The 20,243-nt window shown below is 41.5% G+C and overlaps 1 protein-coding gene across 3 annotated transcripts in view; it reads left to right on the forward strand.

Annotated features, from left to right (window-relative positions):
* The first annotated feature begins 6,378 nt into the window (after positions 1–6,378).
* LOC111842286 (prickle-like protein 2) overlaps positions 6,379–20,243 on the forward strand; it is a 52,794-nt gene continuing 38,929 nt past the window's right edge. For 2 of the 3 annotated variants that reach the window (XM_023808735.2, XM_023808737.2), the window contains exons 1-2: positions 6,379–6,435; positions 6,939–7,012. In XM_023808735.2, coding sequence (XP_023664503.2) covers positions 6,385–6,435; positions 6,939–7,012 — 125 coding nt within the window. In that variant the 5' untranslated portion in view covers positions 6,379–6,384. The remainder of the gene's footprint in view (positions 6,436–6,938; positions 7,013–20,243) is intronic. The other variant, XM_023808736.2, reaches the window with a different exon arrangement.

Consider the following 20,243-nt stretch of genomic DNA (forward strand, 5'->3'; position numbering starts at 1 on the left):
GCTTATACATACAGAGACATTTAACCGTTAATTTGTTATACAACAGCTTGGTACAGTATTTCTGTTGCATTTCCAGGCTAGCATATAATTACACAGCATGTATTTGCCACAATAAATGACTTTGTGTTTACTGATGTGTTTGTTTGTTTGTTAATTTATTTATATTTACTGTCAAACTATTATTTTTATTTTAAAAATTCTCCTAATATGTGTTCTACACAATGTAGCAGCAGATGGGGTGCATCAATATTGTGATTATATAAAATAACAAGCAGATAATGTTATCTTTCTCTTAGAAGTACCATTTGTGCTGTGAGTGTGTATTATTTGCACATCCGTTCATAATGAATACTTGGATCTCTGATGGATAATTGCCTTGAGTTCATGTCCATGTGTTTATTTTCCTTTGCATTCGGGGCTATGACTGAAACCCTCATGGCCTTTTCATTTTATTTAATTCACTGCTTCCTCTTTGAAATATCTGAATCAGTGTGTCCATCTGGCTGTTTGCAGTGAGGGCCAGATGAAGAGCACCGTGATGTGTTTTGTGCTTGCCGAAAGGCTGTTCCTCTTTGTTGTACATGCGTCATGCATGCCTTTCTTTGTACATGAAGAGAGCTTCATCACCAAAACTCATCTCTCACCTCTTCCAGGCCACGCGTTCTAAATCAACACAGAATGACCTTCCCACCTTGCTAAACTAAACACATTTATTTATTATTTTTATTAATAACAATAAATAATAATAATAATAATAATAATAAATTATGTGAATACTATTATTGTTATTATTAATAAAAATAATAAGAAGAATACGAATAATGATAAAAAATGACATTATTATTATTATTATAATTTATTATTATTATGTACATGAAGGTACTTGTTTGCTCCTGCAATCAATAGCAGTTCGGTTAACTGGAATCTCTAAATTGTCAAAAGTGAATGTGGTCTGTGATGAACCAGCATCCCATCCAGGGTGTGTCCCCCGCCTTGTGACCCGTGCTGGCTGGTAGAGGCTCCAGGGCCCCCTGTGACTCTTGTGGCTGGATAATCTTGTATTAATAGCTGATACAGAGACATGTTGTGTTTTAAGAACGAATTGCTTTATAAGATAAATGTGCAACGTTAAACAAGCACCAGAATAGCTGTTCCTTGATGTATGCGCAAAAAGCTCGTTAATTCCAGTAGCTCCCGGGACTAGCTGACCCTCGCTTTCTCAAAAAACGTCCACCGCCCACTAAATAAATATAATGTGACAAGACCATGAGGAGATTGGTTAGAGCGAGGTTCAGAAAGTTGCAGCTTGGAAACATCCTCAGATTTGTGTGATTAATGGTGAGGATATTCCACCTCAGCCAGTCAGGATCAGAAAGAACATGTTAACTGCCAGAGCAGAGATCTAGCATGGCTTAGTGAAACAGTAAAGCCATCCGCGCAAGTCTGTCCAGGACGCTGCAACAGCACCTGCACAACCCCGACAAAGACAAACCAGTGTGAGGATGTTGCGTTTGAAGTGTTGTTAGCTTTCAGGTCATGTATGAAGAATGTCCTATACAAAATTTATATAAGAATACATAAATAAGCATTTCTGACCCCTCAATCTGAAGTTCAGGGGTATCAGGAGGTAGTGTTAATATATGTTACAAGTTACAAAATCTCATTGTACTTGTACAATGACAATAAAGCATCTTTTCAAATCCCAGCTTTCCTCAAAACGAGGCGTTCCATCTTCTAATTGGACAGACACCATCAAAGGAAGTAGGACCTGGCTGTGGACCTTACTTAAGATTGACAAGCCAGCAGAGCAATCAGAGAAACTCACCTGGGATGAGCTGTGTCAAGTAGGATGATAAACACAGATCAGTATAGTTTAGTAACTTTGATGAAGTCAGCAAGGTATTAAGAATAAAACTCACCAAAAGCGTCCACTGCCTTTGCCCCCTTGATAAACTTTTGCCCAGCGGCTGTCAATAGGGGCATCACTGGAGATTTTGGCGCCCCAACCCAGACCGATACAATTATGTTACAAATTTTTTGCTTTCCTTGCTGATATCCTTCATTTTTCAGATCATCCCCAGAAAACCAGGGTGAAAAAGTATAGTGGACTGGTAACCCAAGATCACAGCTGCTATGAATACGACTACACTAAGTTAACCTTAGTATACTCAACAATGTCTATTGCTATTTAAAGTTGTTAACTATCTACTGGGCAATTGTTTTCCCAAAATACCCTGTACCAAGAGCTGTGTGCCAGATTCCTTTGTCAACACTGTTAAAACAGCTCACACTGCTATGCTGAACTACTTTGTAATTTTTTGTGTGAACAAAGCATATTTACTAATGAATAAAAGATAAGCAAAGAAAAACTATTACAGTGCAAAGCACTTATATTGACCCAAGTGGCTCAGTGGCTTCCTGTGCATTTCCTCTTTGATAGCATTCCGTTATTGGTCCAGGAGACTCATTTCCCCCCCCCCCCGAAGCTTTGGACAAACTAAGGTAAATTTAACCTTTAACTGCATTCAGTTTCAAAAAAGTATCCATACAAATACGATTAATCAAAAATGCTGAATGGCAGTCATGCCCCTAAACAGCCACTCCCAGCCAGCAGTAAACCCAGGTACTGTCACTCCACAGCCTTACCATTTCACGTCCATCTGGAATCACACACCATGCCACAGATAGGAGCAGAACCCACAACTTGGAAGTGGAAATAAGACACAGATCTGAGATCTCACTTTACAGCACTTGAAAGTTGTTATATTTTTTAATGGATTAAACAAATAAAGGGTACAGAAGCATAAATCTAAATCACATTAAATATAAGTTTATACTTGCTGATTAACTTAAGTATGCTCAGCATTTCACCGAGTCTAGTATCCTACTTCTTTGTAGCCCAACTACGGGATTAGTCATTAGTCACAGATTATAAATCTGCATGAAACACACAAAAAACAGCTGTTGTACAAAGCCATACAATACTCAATATGTTTTAAATATTTATGAAATAAATCCCTAAAACACAGACAAGCATATATTTGCAAAGTGGCTCATTGTCACTGGCTACATAACACAGCAGGGGAAATTAAATGTTATAAGGCTGGGGGGGTCATATCTGTGCAGGCCTTTAAAGGCAATGTTTTTAGCAAAGAACGGAAAATTATTTTCTCAAGGATAACATTACTTCTCTACGAAGAGCAAAACAGTCTCCGGCATCTTCCCAGCCAGTCATTCGCGCTAACATTTATTTGATGCAGGGTTGAGTTCTGTATACACAGTAGAAAATATGCTCCAACAGACACCAAATATCATTTGTTCAGTGATGTTTTAGTGGATTTTTAAACGATGGTTTTCAAGTGCACGTCCAGGGCCACAGGGCATACATTGTTAAGGTCGTTTCAGGTTTAGGTTACTTTATCAGTACACAGAGGTAAATTTGGTTTGCAAATAGACAAGCCGTCATGCATCTTGACACACATTTCACAAACAAGAAAGACAAATGACCAGAGGTGGAAAGTTCAGGTTCAGAAAGCACTAATCCAGAGTAAGATTTCGGTTCAAACAGGCCAGTTGAGCATAAAAAGTCTCTTCCACAAAGTATTCAACTGGTTGGTTGAAATGAAATCTTACTCTGGGTTTGTGCTTTCTGAACCTGAGCTTCAAACTCTACAAATGACACACATTATAGGAGCTGGATTGATCAACTACCGAAGACTGAGATATGATCAATTTAAAAATAACTCATTGGAAATATATCTGTGCGTATATCTACACATCAGCAAATATTAAAGCAATTAACCAATAGGCAAACTCCATGAGACTATTGCGTCATGAATGTTCGTTATACGAAAATAAAAGTAAAACGTAAAACGGGAATGAGGTCCCTCTGCTGGTCAAAATAGGTTTAAAAAAGAAAAATGACACTAAATGAAATAACACGCGTCGATTGTTGCTCAAGAGCCCAACAGTGACATGATTACTGTGACACAAGATTGTACTGGGGCACACACAGATTATGCTTAACACAAACATGGCCCCATTACCCCCATTAAAGTAACTAATACCTAATACCTAAAATAGATTATTATTTATTGCTAATTCTTTTAATTAATTGCTGCTGTATTCTCTGTATTCTACCCACCGCGCCACTCTTTACCTGTGATCCAGCAGCGCTGGTTTACGCGTCGACCCCGTTAACTGGTGCCAAATAAGCACAGATTCGCCAGATATGGAAAGAGGATTAAAGTAAATACAAGACATACGCTAATGAAGAAAGTAATGCAAAATATGACAAACACGCATGCAGTTGCAAAGGTATTGAAGCCTATAAATATAAAATTCCCTTATGAAAAAAAGATCGCTCTTCAAGTATATATTTAAGTGACCTGAAGTACATGCATGACCGCTTACGTCTGCTGCGTCCCGTTAGTCCATCAGTATTTTTAGAATCTATTTTAACCTTATAATACCTCGGTTGGATGATGTGCGGAAGGACGGGTGAACCCCAGTTCAAATTTCATTTTTCACTTAACCTTATAGCATTCACAATTGGTCCACAAGATGTCAGCACAGTCGTTTTTTTTTTCCTTTCCCTTTTTTGCGTAATATCAGCATGTTCAATGTGATCGTCCGGATAATAGCTGGATAGAGGCTGTCGAGTTTTCTACAAGCCGCCGTACGAGAGATGGAATGTGTATGAAGGTAAAGACCAATTAAGTTCTGCTGCAGAAGGAATGGGGCATGCAGCTGTTCCTCCTGAATTCATTTGCTGTTCATTATGTTTTATTTTTTTCTGAGGTGCCAATAGTCCAGGGTGTACCTAGATATTCTGGGCTCCCTGACAAGATGTCACCTACAATTCTACATATTCAAGTGCCCCTGTGAATCTGTCTTGCCCCTCTGATCCATCCATCCATCCATCCATCCATCCATCTTCTGTAACCGTTCATCCTATTCAGGGTTGGAGGGGGTCTGGAACCTATGGGTAAAAGGTCGGGAACAACCAGAGATGGGGCACCAACCCATCGTAGGTCACACTCACACACTGTTCACTCATGCATGCACTCCTTCAGTCAATTCACCTTAGGATGTTTTTTGGATGTAGGGGGGATTAGCAATTATTTAATTAACAATTCATTAATGACGTGCATAGATTTAGATTTTTTTGTTCATATTTACATTTAAATGTATACAATAACCAGCTGCTCTCAGGTCTGTTGAATCTCCTTTTTAATTTTAATGAGAATTTAATGGAGAAATATTGTGGGGAAAATGAAGAGGATTTTCCAGTAGGGCAGTGCTTTTATATAATGTACATCTTACACAAAACCAACTGATTAACTCAAAATAAAGTACAGCAGTAAAGTATATAGTGCGTGTCGTCCTGATTAATTGTGACAGAAAAATTTGTTTCTTGTAGTTGAATAAAGGTTAATGGAAAGCTTTCTGAATGCGCTGTGTCGTGTCAGCACTCCCAGCAAACATGCCCACTCAGGCCCCTTGCTGCCTGGCCAAAATAGCTGAGACACCTGCAGCAGTCTCTTAGTTTATATTAAATGAGCTTTTAATGATGTGGCGGTGGGACTGTCACACAATTGAATGTCTCTGTAACCCAAATTACCCATTGGATACCACAAGAAAGTGTCATGCTTAATCTTTCCTACATCATCCTGTCTGGAGTCTTGTTCCCTCTGTCGCCTGGGATAGGCTGTGATTCGATGCTGCAGGTTTACCCAATTATTTTTCTCTGAGGGTCAAATTTGCACAAGCGGGCCAAACATTTGTCTGTCACGGACCAGGCTGGGCCTGCCGGCCTCCTGGAGCCCAATGTACTGGGTAAGCAACCTGAAGATGGGGGTCGGGTGTGGGGGACGGGGGGACGGGGGGGGGGGGGGTTTCTTACAGAATCTCAGTTTCTTCTGAGTAATCGAACAAACAAACCAAAACTTGTCAGTTATTTCAAGAAAAATTCAGTTATTCCTTTGAGTCATGTATAGTTTGTATTTAAAAAACAAATGGAGAACAAAAATGACATTTGCTTTTTTAAATTAACAGTCATTTCAGTCGAGTGATTTTCTAAATGAAAAACAAATGGAGAACTTTTCTCCAGGCAGCAAGTGTATGTAATAATAATAATAATAATAATAATAATAATAATAATAATAATAATAATAATAATAATCATAATAATAATAATTTATGTTTATGATGATTTTATTTTTTGCCAACTTAAGACCCTTTAGCCAATCCCAGCGCCTGAATTTCCACAGGTGTAGAATTTCATCATAACGGCCTGCTCCACGCTCTATGTCTGGGTGGAGGTGTTGCAGCGGTGATATCGCCTTGCTTTTTGCGGGACTCCCCTTTGCGTCCCCGAGTTACATGTTTATCATGTTTACCTGCGCCTCCAGGAAAACGCGATCCGGCGTGCAGGTGAGTCGCTTTATGCACTGCATTTTTGAAATGGTGTTTAGCAGCTTCATAAGGGGTGATGAGAGTGCAGTGCAGGGAGCTGCAGGGACGTTTACTACAGGGACCGCCGATGCAATTAAAAGGCAGCGACAGGGATATCTCCTACGATTAAATGTGTTAGTTTAACAGTGAGGGTAATGAGATTGTAGTCTGATATGTACTGTTTGTTTAACATTTCGGTGTACGTTTATGTGCCCTTATTTATAGACGGGTTTGGTATTATAAACACCATGGCTTCTGGCCCGTTATGCAAAACTTTATATTAAATTTCGTCAATAGCAATCAGAGTGCATTATGGTAAGTTTGAAGCGTGGCTGGTAAGTTATGATTTTCGGTTAGACGCCCACAAAAGTAGAGACTTCCAAAATGCTGCCTCCCAATGAACTAATTATAATTATGTGAAAAGACTGTGTCTGATAAACTCTTTCGTGAAGGACAGTAAGGGTACCCCTCCGTTCCTCCAGAAGAGCATCTTCTGGGGACAGCCATGCAGTATGTGCAGAGATCAGTGCCCAGGCTTCATGATGCACAGATGGAGGTACAGCGTCTCATTTAATCAGTCTCTTTCTAAAGTTTCCTTGTTATTAATGCGCATTGTTATAGTTTAACTCATTGTGGTGGTGCTGCGTAAAATGGAAAAACTGTCCTGATATTGGTAACATTAAAGGGAACTAATCATCCATCCATTCATCCATCTTCATGGCTCTGACTTGTACATTTTAATGGAAACACTGCAGGTGACCGTGTCAGTCTGAATAACTGACTGTTTTTCCTCGTATACAGACAGAACATTTACCCTGTGGATGAATTATACCTTCCCCGTAACCACAGTGTGTGGATTGCATAGTTTTCTGTGGTTTTCCAGAACTTAAATTTCATCTCAGTCTAGCAGAGGATTAGCACATTAGTCTGCAGTGTCTTCTGTATAATAGCTTGGTTAGCCTAACAGTTGTGCGACACCACAGTGCTAAAAGCCTGTAGTACAACATGCTCAGTTAGATGGAAACAAAATAAGGAATAAACATAGGCAAAACTGGTCTCTGGTCTCTTTTAGTGGAACTTTCCAGAAAATAAGCTGGATGCCCTAGTGGTGGGACCTGCATCTTTTATCCTGTCAACATCTGTATCTCTCAGGGTGATATAAAATATTTATTGTCTAAATATTCAGTATATGGTGAGCTGATCTGCTTCTTGTTTCCTGATATATATGTGTGTGTGTGTCTGTGTGTGTGTGTCTGCGTGTGTGTGTGTGTGTGTGTGTGTGTGTGTGTCTCAGAGCTATATTAAGATTGTATCCAAGGCTGGTGGAGTTTCTGTTCCTCTTGCTGGTTGCGGAGATGCTTTGTTTGCCCGTCTCCTTCCGCCAGCTTTTCTGGCTCTAAATCATCCCTCCTGAATGAACTTTGACTCACCGCACTTGTAGTCACGTTTGGTAGAAGGTAGATGTGCAAAAAATAATTGATTATTTACTTTAATTATAGAGGGCTAGAAATAGACAAGCCTAATTTTGTCATGGTTATCAAAATCACGTTTTATAATGTTTATGTTATTATTTAGTACTTTCCCTTCCAGCCATATCATCAGGAAAATAAACAACCTATTTAGTGATATTAATGTCTCCCTCTTCTGAAGTAGCATACACAGCAATGTGTGTGACCTCAGGACTGGTTTCTAATTGCTATGTTATTGAAAATACTATAGAATATAAGCATTTTTCCCCATTCATATGTAATACATATTAAAGAAATGCCTCTGATTAATTTGACATTAATTTGTCTGCTCTAACTGTTTATATTTAGTGTACATTGAACATTTACTACACCCAGTACCGTGGATGAAAAAATGTATTTTAAAAAGACACTTCAGTGAGCAATTATGAATGAATATCGGAACCCCGTAGCAAATAAAATGAGAATGTAAGTCAAAGTAAAGCCTTTTAATTAACATTTGCCTGAGATTGGTAGATACCTCCTGGTTTAATACGACTAGATAAAATTGTCGCTAAGACTCTCAACATGTTATATAGAATAATTGAATCCATTTCGGGGCCTTTGTAGAGTACCTCTAGGGGGCCTTGCCGCAGTGTTGCAGCAAAGCAATAACTGTATTCTCAGTATGAAAAAATATGTGCAACATTGGCTTCTTAGTTCATAATCTTGGAGATTTCTCTAATATAATGTAACAGATAAGAGCTCATGCTTTTTGATTGCAGGAAACTTTTTGTTTGTGAGGGTAATTTCTACTGGGGGCTCCAGATATATTTAGGTTTGCTTAACCCTGATTACGGTGTCTGTTTCTCTCAATTATATGATATGCATCTAGATACATGGTGTACGATACTATAAAAAAACATGTTAAACGTAATGATTCAATATACAAGTATTTTTATTCAGCTTAGATACGGTTTACATACATTTTACAATTTATTAGAAATTCACATACAATATTATTCAAAATGTTTTTTTTTCTTCAAAATAAATCACTATCCTGTGCTACAAAAACCATTTGAGACTCTAGGTAACAGAAGTTGACCTTAACATGGAAATATATTGCAGTAATATGCGGTAATATAGATTTGTTTCCTTCAGTGTTTGAGCCAGATTGGGGTTAGGGTTAGGGTTAGGGTTAGGGTTAGGGTTAGGGTTTAATCAGTGCCATCTCCAATTTAAAACATGAGCAGCAGCATACTGTAGAACAGAGGCTTTGATGTTTACCCGAAGCAGGTAATGGTGAAGCTTTAGGGAACCTTGGTCAGCATGGCTTCATCATTCTGTTCTGTCTCACCCTCTCTCCTCCACCCTTCTCCCTCCCAGTCTGGATCATTTGATAAGAGGGTTATCGTCAATATTTTGCATCAACCCGTTTAAGCACTGAGTTGAAGGCATGAGGTATTCAAGCTTAGTTCTTGAAGGAACCTCTGATCCAGCATTTTGGGTAATGTTTAGTGCAGTGATTCTCAGCCTTTTTGCACTGCAACCCAAATTGTACCATGCCAGCTCAGTCGCAACCCTGTATCAGATATAGATTTAAATTAATGCTATAAGCAAACACGCAGTACACTCTGCAATTTACGGCAATCAATGCATATCGCACAAATCTGATTGGATGTACCAGTAAATTTTAAATTAAGCATCTGTGGTTTGGCTTCTCAGATTGGTTGAGTGTTCACTAGTTTTGCACTAAGCATTCGCAGACCCAAGACCTATTTATATAGGTTAATTCTGGGATTGGGCTGGGAAATCTGATCGTGGATCAGCATAGGAGCTTGCTGGTTTTAAAATGCTTACATTTCCAACTCTGCCTCGCGACCTTTTCCGAACTTGCCATGACCCAAATTTGGGTCACGACCCACGGGTTGAGAATCACTGGTTTAGTGTAAGGTGCACGGTTTTCTGCTGCATTTATTCGGGAAGCATCTACACTGACGTCCACAAAAATACAGCTTTGTAAAATTTCTCTTAAAGCTTCCTGAAATATATGTAAAAATTGCTAAATAATTCATTTAACATAGAGTGATGTCATTTCATTTATGCCTTCCAGCCACTAATATAGTACAAAATGTTGTCCTGTCAATGAAAGTGGCAAAATAGGAAATAAATAAACTGTGTTTCATACCAGAACTAATACAGTGTGGTCAGAGAAACTGACTGGACTAGGAAGATTGTTGTATAAATGAAGAGAGCTGGCTGTTAGGAATGAGCTCAATGCTCAATGATAATTATCGCAGTGCATCAGAAGGGCATGTTGAGGCATCCTAGGACTGAATATTAAACCCTGTACATAGTCAGAAACTAGTCTGATAAATCTACAGCTTGCAGCACTGGAGGTAGATTGTTTGAAAGCCCAGGTATAGCAACACTGCGCTTCGAAACAGCTGCAGCACTGGAGGTAGATTGTTTGAAAGCCCAGGTATAGCAACACTGTGCTTCGAAACAGCTGCCGCACTGGAGGTAGATTGTTTGAAAGCCCAGGTATAGCAACACTGTGCTTCGAAACAGCTGCCGCACTGGAGGTAGATTGTTTGAAAGCCCAGGTATAGCAACACTGTGCTTCGAAACAGCTGCAGCACTGCTCAGGTGCAGCTACACGGATGCTCTGCAGAAAGTCATGGGGCGGCCAGCATGGCTGCGTAGAGGCGTCTGCTGGGAGTGTGAAAGTCCTTGTCCAAATATCATTAACAAATACGGGCCTGACTGGCAAAGCCAAACTCCCGGAGACTCTCATTAAGCAAACTGCTTTAGCTGATTAAATCAACTGACAGTTGCTTGAAAACCGTCCTGTAGATGCTTATCAGGCTCAGCATGGATGTACACAAAAGATATCGGTCACAGAAAGCTGAGAAATGCTGTAATCGAGTGATTGTCTCCGGGAAGATGGAAAAGCACCAGTACACTTTGTGCCACTATTTGTAGGCCGTGTCGCCGGCGCTGTCCAGTAAACCTTCATCTTACCCAGTACAGGCTCATACAGTGAACCTATAGGCTAATAGCCTCTCCCATGAAGCAGATGCCATGTTACGTTCATCATCTTCTGCTTCTCCTCCTCCTCAGAAAGTGTTCCAACCAAAGTAATTTTAGTTACATTTTTTTTAATTAGGTCTTATTTTAATATTTTTTTTTTTCCAAATTCATCTATCTTATTATTAACCTGTTTGTGGTGGTGACTTAGGTATGTCTTCACGTTACTTGGGTTCGTTCCCTTAAACTTTGCACCACAAACTCGATTCCTTACAGCCACAACAGATTTGCTCTTACTACATCTTGCATCCTACTCAAAATGGTTCCACATTTTGCTTTCACATTTGCATCCTGCTTGCTGCATGTCCACGTTGAACCTAATCCCTTTGTGTGGAACACGGTTTAATCTAGTGGGGGGGATGCGTAATTTTGTTAATTTGAAATGTTTAGCATAGGCTACAGTACCTTGACTGTTGATTATTTTGAGGAAGGATGTCATAGGTTGACTCAAGAACTGAAGTAAAAAAAATAAAAAGCACTCATTTTTCTATCAGTTTTTTTTTTTTATCAGTTATGCTTTTAGATTCATTTTAATTTTGTTTCTTTGTCACTGTTTCAGTTTGCGCTAAAGATAATAACCTTGGTCCCAATATGACAGAAAAGTGAGCCGGCTGTTTCACAATACTTCTTGCGAAATTACCTAATTTCTGGTTTACCATGGGTGGTACCCCTAGGATGTCTCAGCTAGGAGCGGAGGTAAATTCTCAGCCAAAGAAGCCTGCAGCATATGTGCAGATGTACATCCATGGTTTCCTGCAGGCACCTGCTCACTTTCCCCGTGGCAAGAATTCCAGCAGCACAGTGCGGACGAACACATTGCATGTAAACGTTTGTTAAAATGTTTAGCTGAATAACAGACCTGATAATGTGGTTCTCTCTGCTTTACATATGTGCTTAATCCCAAGAACGAGTCGAATGCATTTATCTATGTCTTTCAGTTGTGGTGTGATGCCAGGCAGTTGCTATTTCTTTGCTACTGTTATGTGCAAAAGGAAATTGTGAGTTCAGTCCGGCGCCCTCTTCAGCTCAGAATCAAAAAAATCTTCTCACAATTCATAATTGTTTAACTTCCACGCAGGCATTAGTAGCTCTGTCATGGACTTAAATTGCTTACATGTAAGGAATCTATGGACCCATGAAGATCATAAAGCCTTATTAGGGGGATCTCATTTACATTTTCATGGTGGTGAGACACGTTTGATACAGACGAGGTAAAATTGCGGTAATTAACAAGTAATAGCAACACTGAAGAGATACATGGAGTTTGCTCGCCATTACTGAAGGTATGAATTGTGCGCCCTAGTTCCCAGTACTGAACAATCTGCTAATTGAGTTATAATTTACAAGGAAAATCTGTCTTATAAACCAGATGTAAAACGAATTGGAAAAGGAGGTCAATCTGCATGGAGCATCTCTGTGACTGAGCTGGCATCAGTATGATCTGCTGCTGTGCCTGAGGCCCCCAGCCTAATGCCTTTTCAGGATCTGCATGGCAGAGGGGCCCCCCACTGCTCTTTGCTTGTTGCCAGATGCTACTTTTAGGTTCTTACCCGGATGCAAGCGACAGGCGAGGAGGCTGTAGGTATGAAGTCATGCGTGCTGCGGATGTCCGTGACATTCTATGAGTGCTGCAGATGACGTGCGAGAGCGGTTTGTGCTTAGAGCAGCCATCTTACAACGGCTCCCCTGGAGCAGAACAGCTTTCTTGCTTGACGGCCCTGGGGGCGACGTGCCGTTTGCCCTGATATTTGTAGCCTTGTTAGCGGGCTACAGCTTGCTAAGGTTTACCAGACGGGCCCCCATCGCTGCTTTAATGCACTGCAGAGATGCCACGTATGGCCAGGCCTCCCCGGGACACACGGCTGACCCGAGGGACACACGGCCCTTAGTGTATCACGAGCGCTTCGTCAACAAGAACACATGAAGGAATGAGTGCACAGCTTTGCTCTCCAACACTATTTCATACACCCCTTAAACTGCTGTCATTACTATAAATCAGGGCTGCTAGCATTTATAGCAGAGATGCCAACCCTGCTCCAGGAGATCTGCCACCCAGCCGAGCTTAGAGGCTGCCCTTATTTAACACACCTGATACAGATAATCAGGCTCTTCTCTAGCATCTCAGTATTACAGTCAGCTATGTTAAACCTGAGTTGGCTCTAATACTAAGATGCTACAGAAGGGCCTTATTATCTGTAACAAGTGTGTTCAATTAGGACCCAAGTTCTGCTGGTAGATCTCTGGGAGCAGGGATGGGCAGCTCTGCTGAAAATGCTAGCAGACTAAGACTAAGCATGCTTGTAGGCATAATTACCAATAAAAACTGGTTGAGCTTTAATTTGTTTGTTGTATGAGGAGCTGGTCTTGTGGAGATGGCTCTTCTGACGACAGGCTTAAATGGTGGCTTGTGAGCTTCTGTCATTTCTCTGTTCCGGATTCCTGGGTCTGCTGTCTCTTCTTCACCCTTGACAGCTAAGGGCACAAGCAGAACAAACTTACACAGACATAGCCAGAAATTATGTTAATGCTATGTCGTTCGTAAGTTCTATCTTTTAATATAAAAGGTCACGTACAAACGACATAGCATTAAGAAGGCTTCGGGAAATTCACCCCTGGTTTCGCTGAAATCTGCCACTGGTCATCCTATAAGCAAGTGGTTTTAATAACCTTTTAATGAAAAGGCTGCCTAATCACCTCAGTGAATTGGTGTCCTCAATATGAGGAATGCAGTTATTGCTGTCATATAACATTGCTGCAGTCATTGCCCAGAAGGGATCCTTTAAATCTCTGATTTTGTATGAGAAAGCAACTTTTTATCAAGCTTTCAAGTTTTTTTTCTCTTGATTGAGCATTCAGCCCTCAGGTCACAGTTTGTTCTGTGTGTAATATATAATGTGAAATATACTAGTGTAAATACATGCCTTCATATTCTAATCCCAGTACACCTCATGAATCCCTGTATACTGTATATACTGTATAACTTTATGCTAAATTGTCTGCTAAGCTGTAATGCATTTGATGCAGTAAATGTTTTAACTGGAATTACGAAAAGGCTAGGACAGGGTTGTCATCGGCTCTGTCCGTAGGGACCGCTTTTAAAGACAGGGAGTGATATGGGGAGAGAGTGCACATTGCAAGGCACACTCCGGAAGTAAAATGGCCAGAGAGTACACACTTGCAAGGCACACTCCGGAAGTAATATTGGCAGAGAGTGCACACTTGCAAGGCACACTCTGGAAGTAAAATGGGCAGAGAGTGCACACTTGCATGGCACACTCCGGACATAAAATGGGCAGAGAGTGCACACTTGCAAGGCACACTCCGGAAGTAAAATGGGCAGAGAGTGCACACTTGCAATGCACACTCCGGAAGTAAAATGGGCAGAGAGTGCACACTTGCAATGCACACTCCGGAAGTAAAATGGGCAGAGAGTGTACACTTGCAAGGCAAACTCCAGAAGTAAAATGGGCAGAGAGTGCACACTTGCAATGCACACTCCGGAAGTAATATGGGCAGAGAGTGTACACTTACATGGCACACTCCGGAAGTAAAATGGGCAGAGAGTGCACACTTGCAAGGCACACTCCCCTCACACCTTCCTGTCACTCTAATTGGAAGGAGCATCAAGATTCCTGACCATGCTGGTCAATAAGAGCCCACCGGTGTCTTTGATAAGATGCTCCTGGGATGCTGTACTGCCACCGGATCACATGTGGAACACGCTCCTGCAGGCAGGCACATGCTGTGATCGCTTTGTCTGAGGTGGAACAAGCCAGAGCTTTGCTCTGCTCCATCTCGCTGTACGCTACCCTAAGCAAAAGACCATGTGCTCACAGATGTATGTGCTCTCTCAGTCAGTACCATTAAAGAGTATACTGTCTGGACACATATTATAGATTCATAAAGATGAATGTCTGCCTCGTTCTGCAAGGGTGTTTTGCGCTTCTAAACTAGGAAGACAGCACAGAGCTTTGTGCCTCCTTATAAACACTATGGCACCAATACTAATGTTACATCACAGCAAACAAAGTGGTACTAGGGAAGGTAACCCTCAAAGTGTTTGCCTTCTTTAGGTGCCATAGGTTCCAAACCCAGGTACTTGACAGAGGCTGGGATTAGACCACTAGATGATCTGATACCCTTGTATCACAGGTGCTCCCTGTAGAACCTTTTGGAATTTCTGTAATGAAGAAACTCAGCTGAAAGTTTTAACTAACCTGTCCATTATTAGACTTATTTTTTTACTTTTTCATGCCATGAGAGAAGGAGTAATACTTAAAAAAACACAGTGGCAAACAATGGCTATGGGCAAACTCACTATACATTTAATAGATGTACATCTGTCTTGGAAATCCCTTTTAGGTCCACTTCTTTTTGGATGAGGTGTCCCCTATGTTGTTGCTGCTCTGTCCTCACATAGTTTCCAGGTTAACAATTACCCTGATTAATAAATAACTAGAATTTTTACACTGAGGGGACACCTCTGATCTCTCAAGATAAAAGCAAAAGCATGCTTTTCGTGTCTGTCTAGTTGATCCATACTCATCATCAGTGCTTATCTTGTAGCCAAGCGAGAGACGTATCGCTGCAGCTGGGAGGTGAATGTCGAGTGAGGCAATGTCCAATAGGAGGGGTAATGTGGAGTAGGAGGTGTAATGTAGGAGGGGTTTATAACGAGGGGCCTGTTATCTGATACCTTAACCCCAACCCTAGCCATAAACTCCTCCTACTGCTCGTGATAAACCCCTCCTACTCGATATTGTCCCTCCCTCTTGACATTGCCCCTCCCACTTGACAATTGGCTCCCGGTTGCAGCGATACATTCTTGGTTTCGGCAGCTTTGCCCTGACGATGTTAGAATGTGCATTTCTCTTACACCAGGGGGCGCTAAGAGGAGGGAAAATATATCGTGTTTGAAATGAAATTTTGCCTGTTTCTTAGCTGATCGACTTACATTTTGCAAACGCATAGAATGCCATAGATGTCTGTTCTTGCATAGAAAACCATTGCAGCTGCATCGCGTTTAGTATCATTTCTGGTTTTTAATTGTTGACTCCATTTTATAGCGTAAATCTATAGCGTGCACTAATGAAAACATATGTGAGTACTGATTATTAGGAAATGTATTTTGTGAAATCAATTTAGTGACGTAATGTTATTTGTAAATATCAGGACAATTCAAAACGTGAAGTAGATACATGATTCGATGGGAAATGACGCAGATCGCGGGATTTCCGTGCTTCTACTGTATCTCTAGAGACCTTCAAGGTTTCGAGTGGTTAGTTTTTAATGTAATTTTATTGAACTGTGATTACCATTTAATTTTTTATGTCTATTATTATTATTATTATGCGATCATCTGGACGGTATGCCAAAACTGATATATGGCAGTCGTATGCATAGTAAAAGCAGACATATTCAGAAAAAAAAAATAGAGATGGGTTGTAGGAACTCCGAGGAAAGACAGACTCGATCCGACAGAAGCAGGTTCCTCACCGTCACCATCTGGATTGGACTTACTGCCGTTACTTGTTGCGCAGAATGAGCTGCTTCAGCTCCTGCTGCTTTATGCTGCCTGTTCCTACATAAGCCCAGATTAAACCTTGACTTACGTGAAATATGATTTATATCTCTCCGCATTCCATCATATATTGAGATACCTGAGCAAAATTATTTTCATTATTTTAATGTTTTCATGTAGCCTAAGTTATTTCTAAATATTAATTTTCCTGTAAATATATTCTGTAAAGACCCAAAGACCACTGTGCTGGTCCAATTTACTGTCCATTTTGCAAGAGAGGAAAAGTTTTGTTTGAATGTGGTGAACAATGTATTTAATGGCTTTTAAGATTTTATGGACCTTATTAGCAAGGTAGCATAGTCATTAAAAACGAAAAATGAAACCATCTGGACGTGTTTTTGGCCCTGCATATTGATATGCTGAAAGGTTTGATGTCTTCGTATTGTGGGCTAAGCTCAGTTTGTGCAGCCACAGGTGTGCTTTTCACATCAATTTCTCTGCAACTATATATACTAGACACACATCTGAATGGAGAGCCCCTGATATGTGGAACAGCTAAACCACTGCGTAAAATGAGAAATTATGAGATTATTTTATTATTTATTAAATAATACATTTTGGTTTTCTGGTTTTACAATCAATTCCCTCTTTTTTGTCTGTGAAGGGGAACTATCTCACTGCAGCACTTCCTTCCTGCTCCTCCTGCTCCTGGCTGATGTGTCAGGGCTCGTGGGATGCAGCTGCGCTTTGTCACTCTCTTATTCTCGTATACTCTCGTATTTTTAATTTTTTTTGTCAATGATACGACACTTGAATTTAGCAGGATGCTAAGGCTGTGTCTTGTCCCCTTTCTGCTTGATGCCCAAGGGGCTTGCTCATTTGTTTCAGGCAGCTAGAGGGGGTGGTCCACAGACCGCGGGCCCCTGCCCCGCTACTCCCCAGCTTGACTCAGTCGAGCCGCGCGTTCTCGTCACCAGGCATGACGAATCCGACAGCGTGCGTGCCACACCACAGAAGCCAGCATGGCAGCCTGCCCTCGTGCAGACAGACAGGGAGGCGAATTATTCGTTAGTTGGGTGCCGTCAGAGTTCTCAGGTTACGAGACTCCTTCCCATCATATATGGGACTTAACCCTGACTGGAATTACGCGCGTTTAAATGCCGATATTGCGAAGGGCTATCATGTTCGATGGCAGGGAACCTGTTCCGGTGGCCTGGTGTAATTGTAGATAAACTCATCACTGTCTGTGAGAGCAGCAATCTCCCACACCGCGCTTGTATTTATATTAATGAGACCCACCCACTGATATGCTAATCACCAATTCATTTACGGCAAGAATCGTTTAAACAAAAATAAAAACAAACCAATACCGGAATTGTGAAAATTGGCTGAAAGTATTCGTGCTTATATAAAGATGCGTTTGATTGCCTTGCAGTTATGCATAATACATGGCTTGTATTTCTGGTAACACTGATGCTGTGAGATTTTGAATTAAAAAATACCACTGAATAAATCTAGGGAGACCCATCCATCCATCCATCCATAAGCTGCAGCCCAAACTAGAATGCAAAAAACATGCATTCTTAATATATCCTGAAGACAACCACACATGGGTTTGAGTGAGGCTGCCCTACATTGACTGCCTCAGTAGCGCCACCCTGATTTTGGGGTTTAGATGGATGGGAGATGATAGCATGCCAGTGTGATACCTGCCGGTCCTGACCCCGGGATCGAACAGTATGTGTCAGGCTTGCCTGATGGAGCCTGCGAGGAGAAAGACTTATGTTGCACTGCTGCTCTGCAGTGTTTATGTTGGTTTGCTTGAGGTGATGCCTGCCGCACTGCATGTCATCAATAAACCGGGAACAGTGTAAAATCGGAATGTGCTGTAGTGGTTTAGCCTGCGCGACCTGTGCCACAGCGGCGCACGCTAGGTCACCACTCTGTGGGTAAATAATAAGTACTGCTTTTAATGATCTGCACTGAAGGTAAACCTGTGGTGAACTTTATATCCATTTGGAAAGGGACTCTTGTAATTTAACCTATTTCATGGACCAGGTTACAAACAGCGATCTCCAACCAGCTTGATTATCTAGCAACTTTTTAGCATTATTCATCTATTTGGACACCAGCAGTCCATTAGTAATTTCATACACTTCGAAACACATTGCTTAGATATTTTGCCATAAATACAAGAATAACGTATGTTGCCTCTCACCTCTGGGACTAGGGTTTGAATCTTTGCCCTGGTTCCATGGCTGTGGAGTTTGAATGTTCTCCCTGTGGTGGAGTTTCCTCTGGATTGTCTGGCTTCCCCTCACTGTCCAAATACAAGTTACCAAACTGTCCATAGGTGTGAATGGTGTGTGAGGGAATGGTGTGTGAGTGAATGGTGTGTGAGTGAATGGTGTGTGAGTGAATGGTGTGTGAGTGAATGGTATGTGAGTGAATGGTGTGTGAGTGAATGGTGTGTGAGTGAATGGTGTGTGAGGGAATGGTGTGTGAGTGAATGGTATGTGAGTGAATGGTGTGTGAGGGAATGGTGTGTGAGTGAATGGTGTGTGAGGGAATGGTGTGTGAGTGAATGGTATGTGAGTGAATGGTATGTGAGGGAATGGTGTGTGAGTGAATGGTGTGTGAGGGAATGGTGTGTGAGGGAATGGTGTGTGAGTGAATGGTGTGTGAGTGAATGGTGTGTGAGGGAATGGTGTGTGAGTGAATGGTATGTGAGTGAATGGTGTGTGAGGGAATGGTGTGTGAGTGAATGGTATGTGAGGGAATGGTGTGTGAGTGAATGGTGTGTGAGTGAATGGTGTGTGAGGGAATGGTGTGTGAGGGAATGGTGTGTGAGTGAATGGTATGTGAGTGAATGGTGTGTGAGGGAATGGTGTGTGAGTGAATGGTGTGTGAGTGAATGGTGTGTGAGTGAATGGTGTGTGAGGGAATGGTGTGTGAGTGAATGGTATGTGAGTGAATGGTATGTGAGGGAATGGTGTGTGAGTGAATGGTGTGTGAGGGAATGGTGTGTGAGTGAATGGTATGTGAGTGAATGGTGTGTGAGGGAATGGTGTGTGAGTGAATGGTGTGTGAGTGAATGGTGTGTGAGGGAATGGTGTGTGAGTGAATGGTGTGTGAGTGAATGGTGTGTGAGGGAATGGTGTGTGAGTGAATGGTGTGTGAGTGAATGGTGTGTGAGGGAATGGTGTGTGAGTGAATGGTGTGTGAGTGAATGGTGTGTGAGGGAATGGTGTGTGAGTGAATGGTGTGTGAGGGAATGGTGTGTGAGTGAATGGTGTGTGAGTGAATGGTGTGTGAGGGAATGGTGTGTGAGTGAATGGTATGTGAGTGAATGGTGTGTGAGGGAATGGTGTGTGAGTGAATGGTGTGTGAGTGAATGGTGTGTGAGGGATGTGTTGTGAGGGAATGGTGTGTGAGGGAATGGTGTGTGAGTGAATGGTGTGTGAGTGAATGGTGTGTGAGTGAATGGTGTGTGAGGGAATGGTGTGTGAGGGAATGGTGTGTGAGTGAATGGTGTGTGAGTGAATGGTGTGTGAGGGAATGGTGTGTTGAGTGAATGGTATGTGAGGGAATGGTGTGTGAGTGAATGGTATGTGAGTGAATGGTGTGTGAGTGAATGGTGTGTGAGTGAATGGTATTTGAGTGAATGGTGTGTGAGGGAATGGTGTGTGAGTGAATGGTATGTGAGGGAAAGGTGTGTGAGTGAATGGTGT

This window comes from Paramormyrops kingsleyae, chromosome 6 (genome assembly GCF_048594095.1).
Source record: "Paramormyrops kingsleyae isolate MSU_618 chromosome 6, PKINGS_0.4, whole genome shotgun sequence".
NCBI classification, from domain to species: domain Eukaryota; kingdom Metazoa; phylum Chordata; class Actinopteri; order Osteoglossiformes; family Mormyridae; genus Paramormyrops; species Paramormyrops kingsleyae.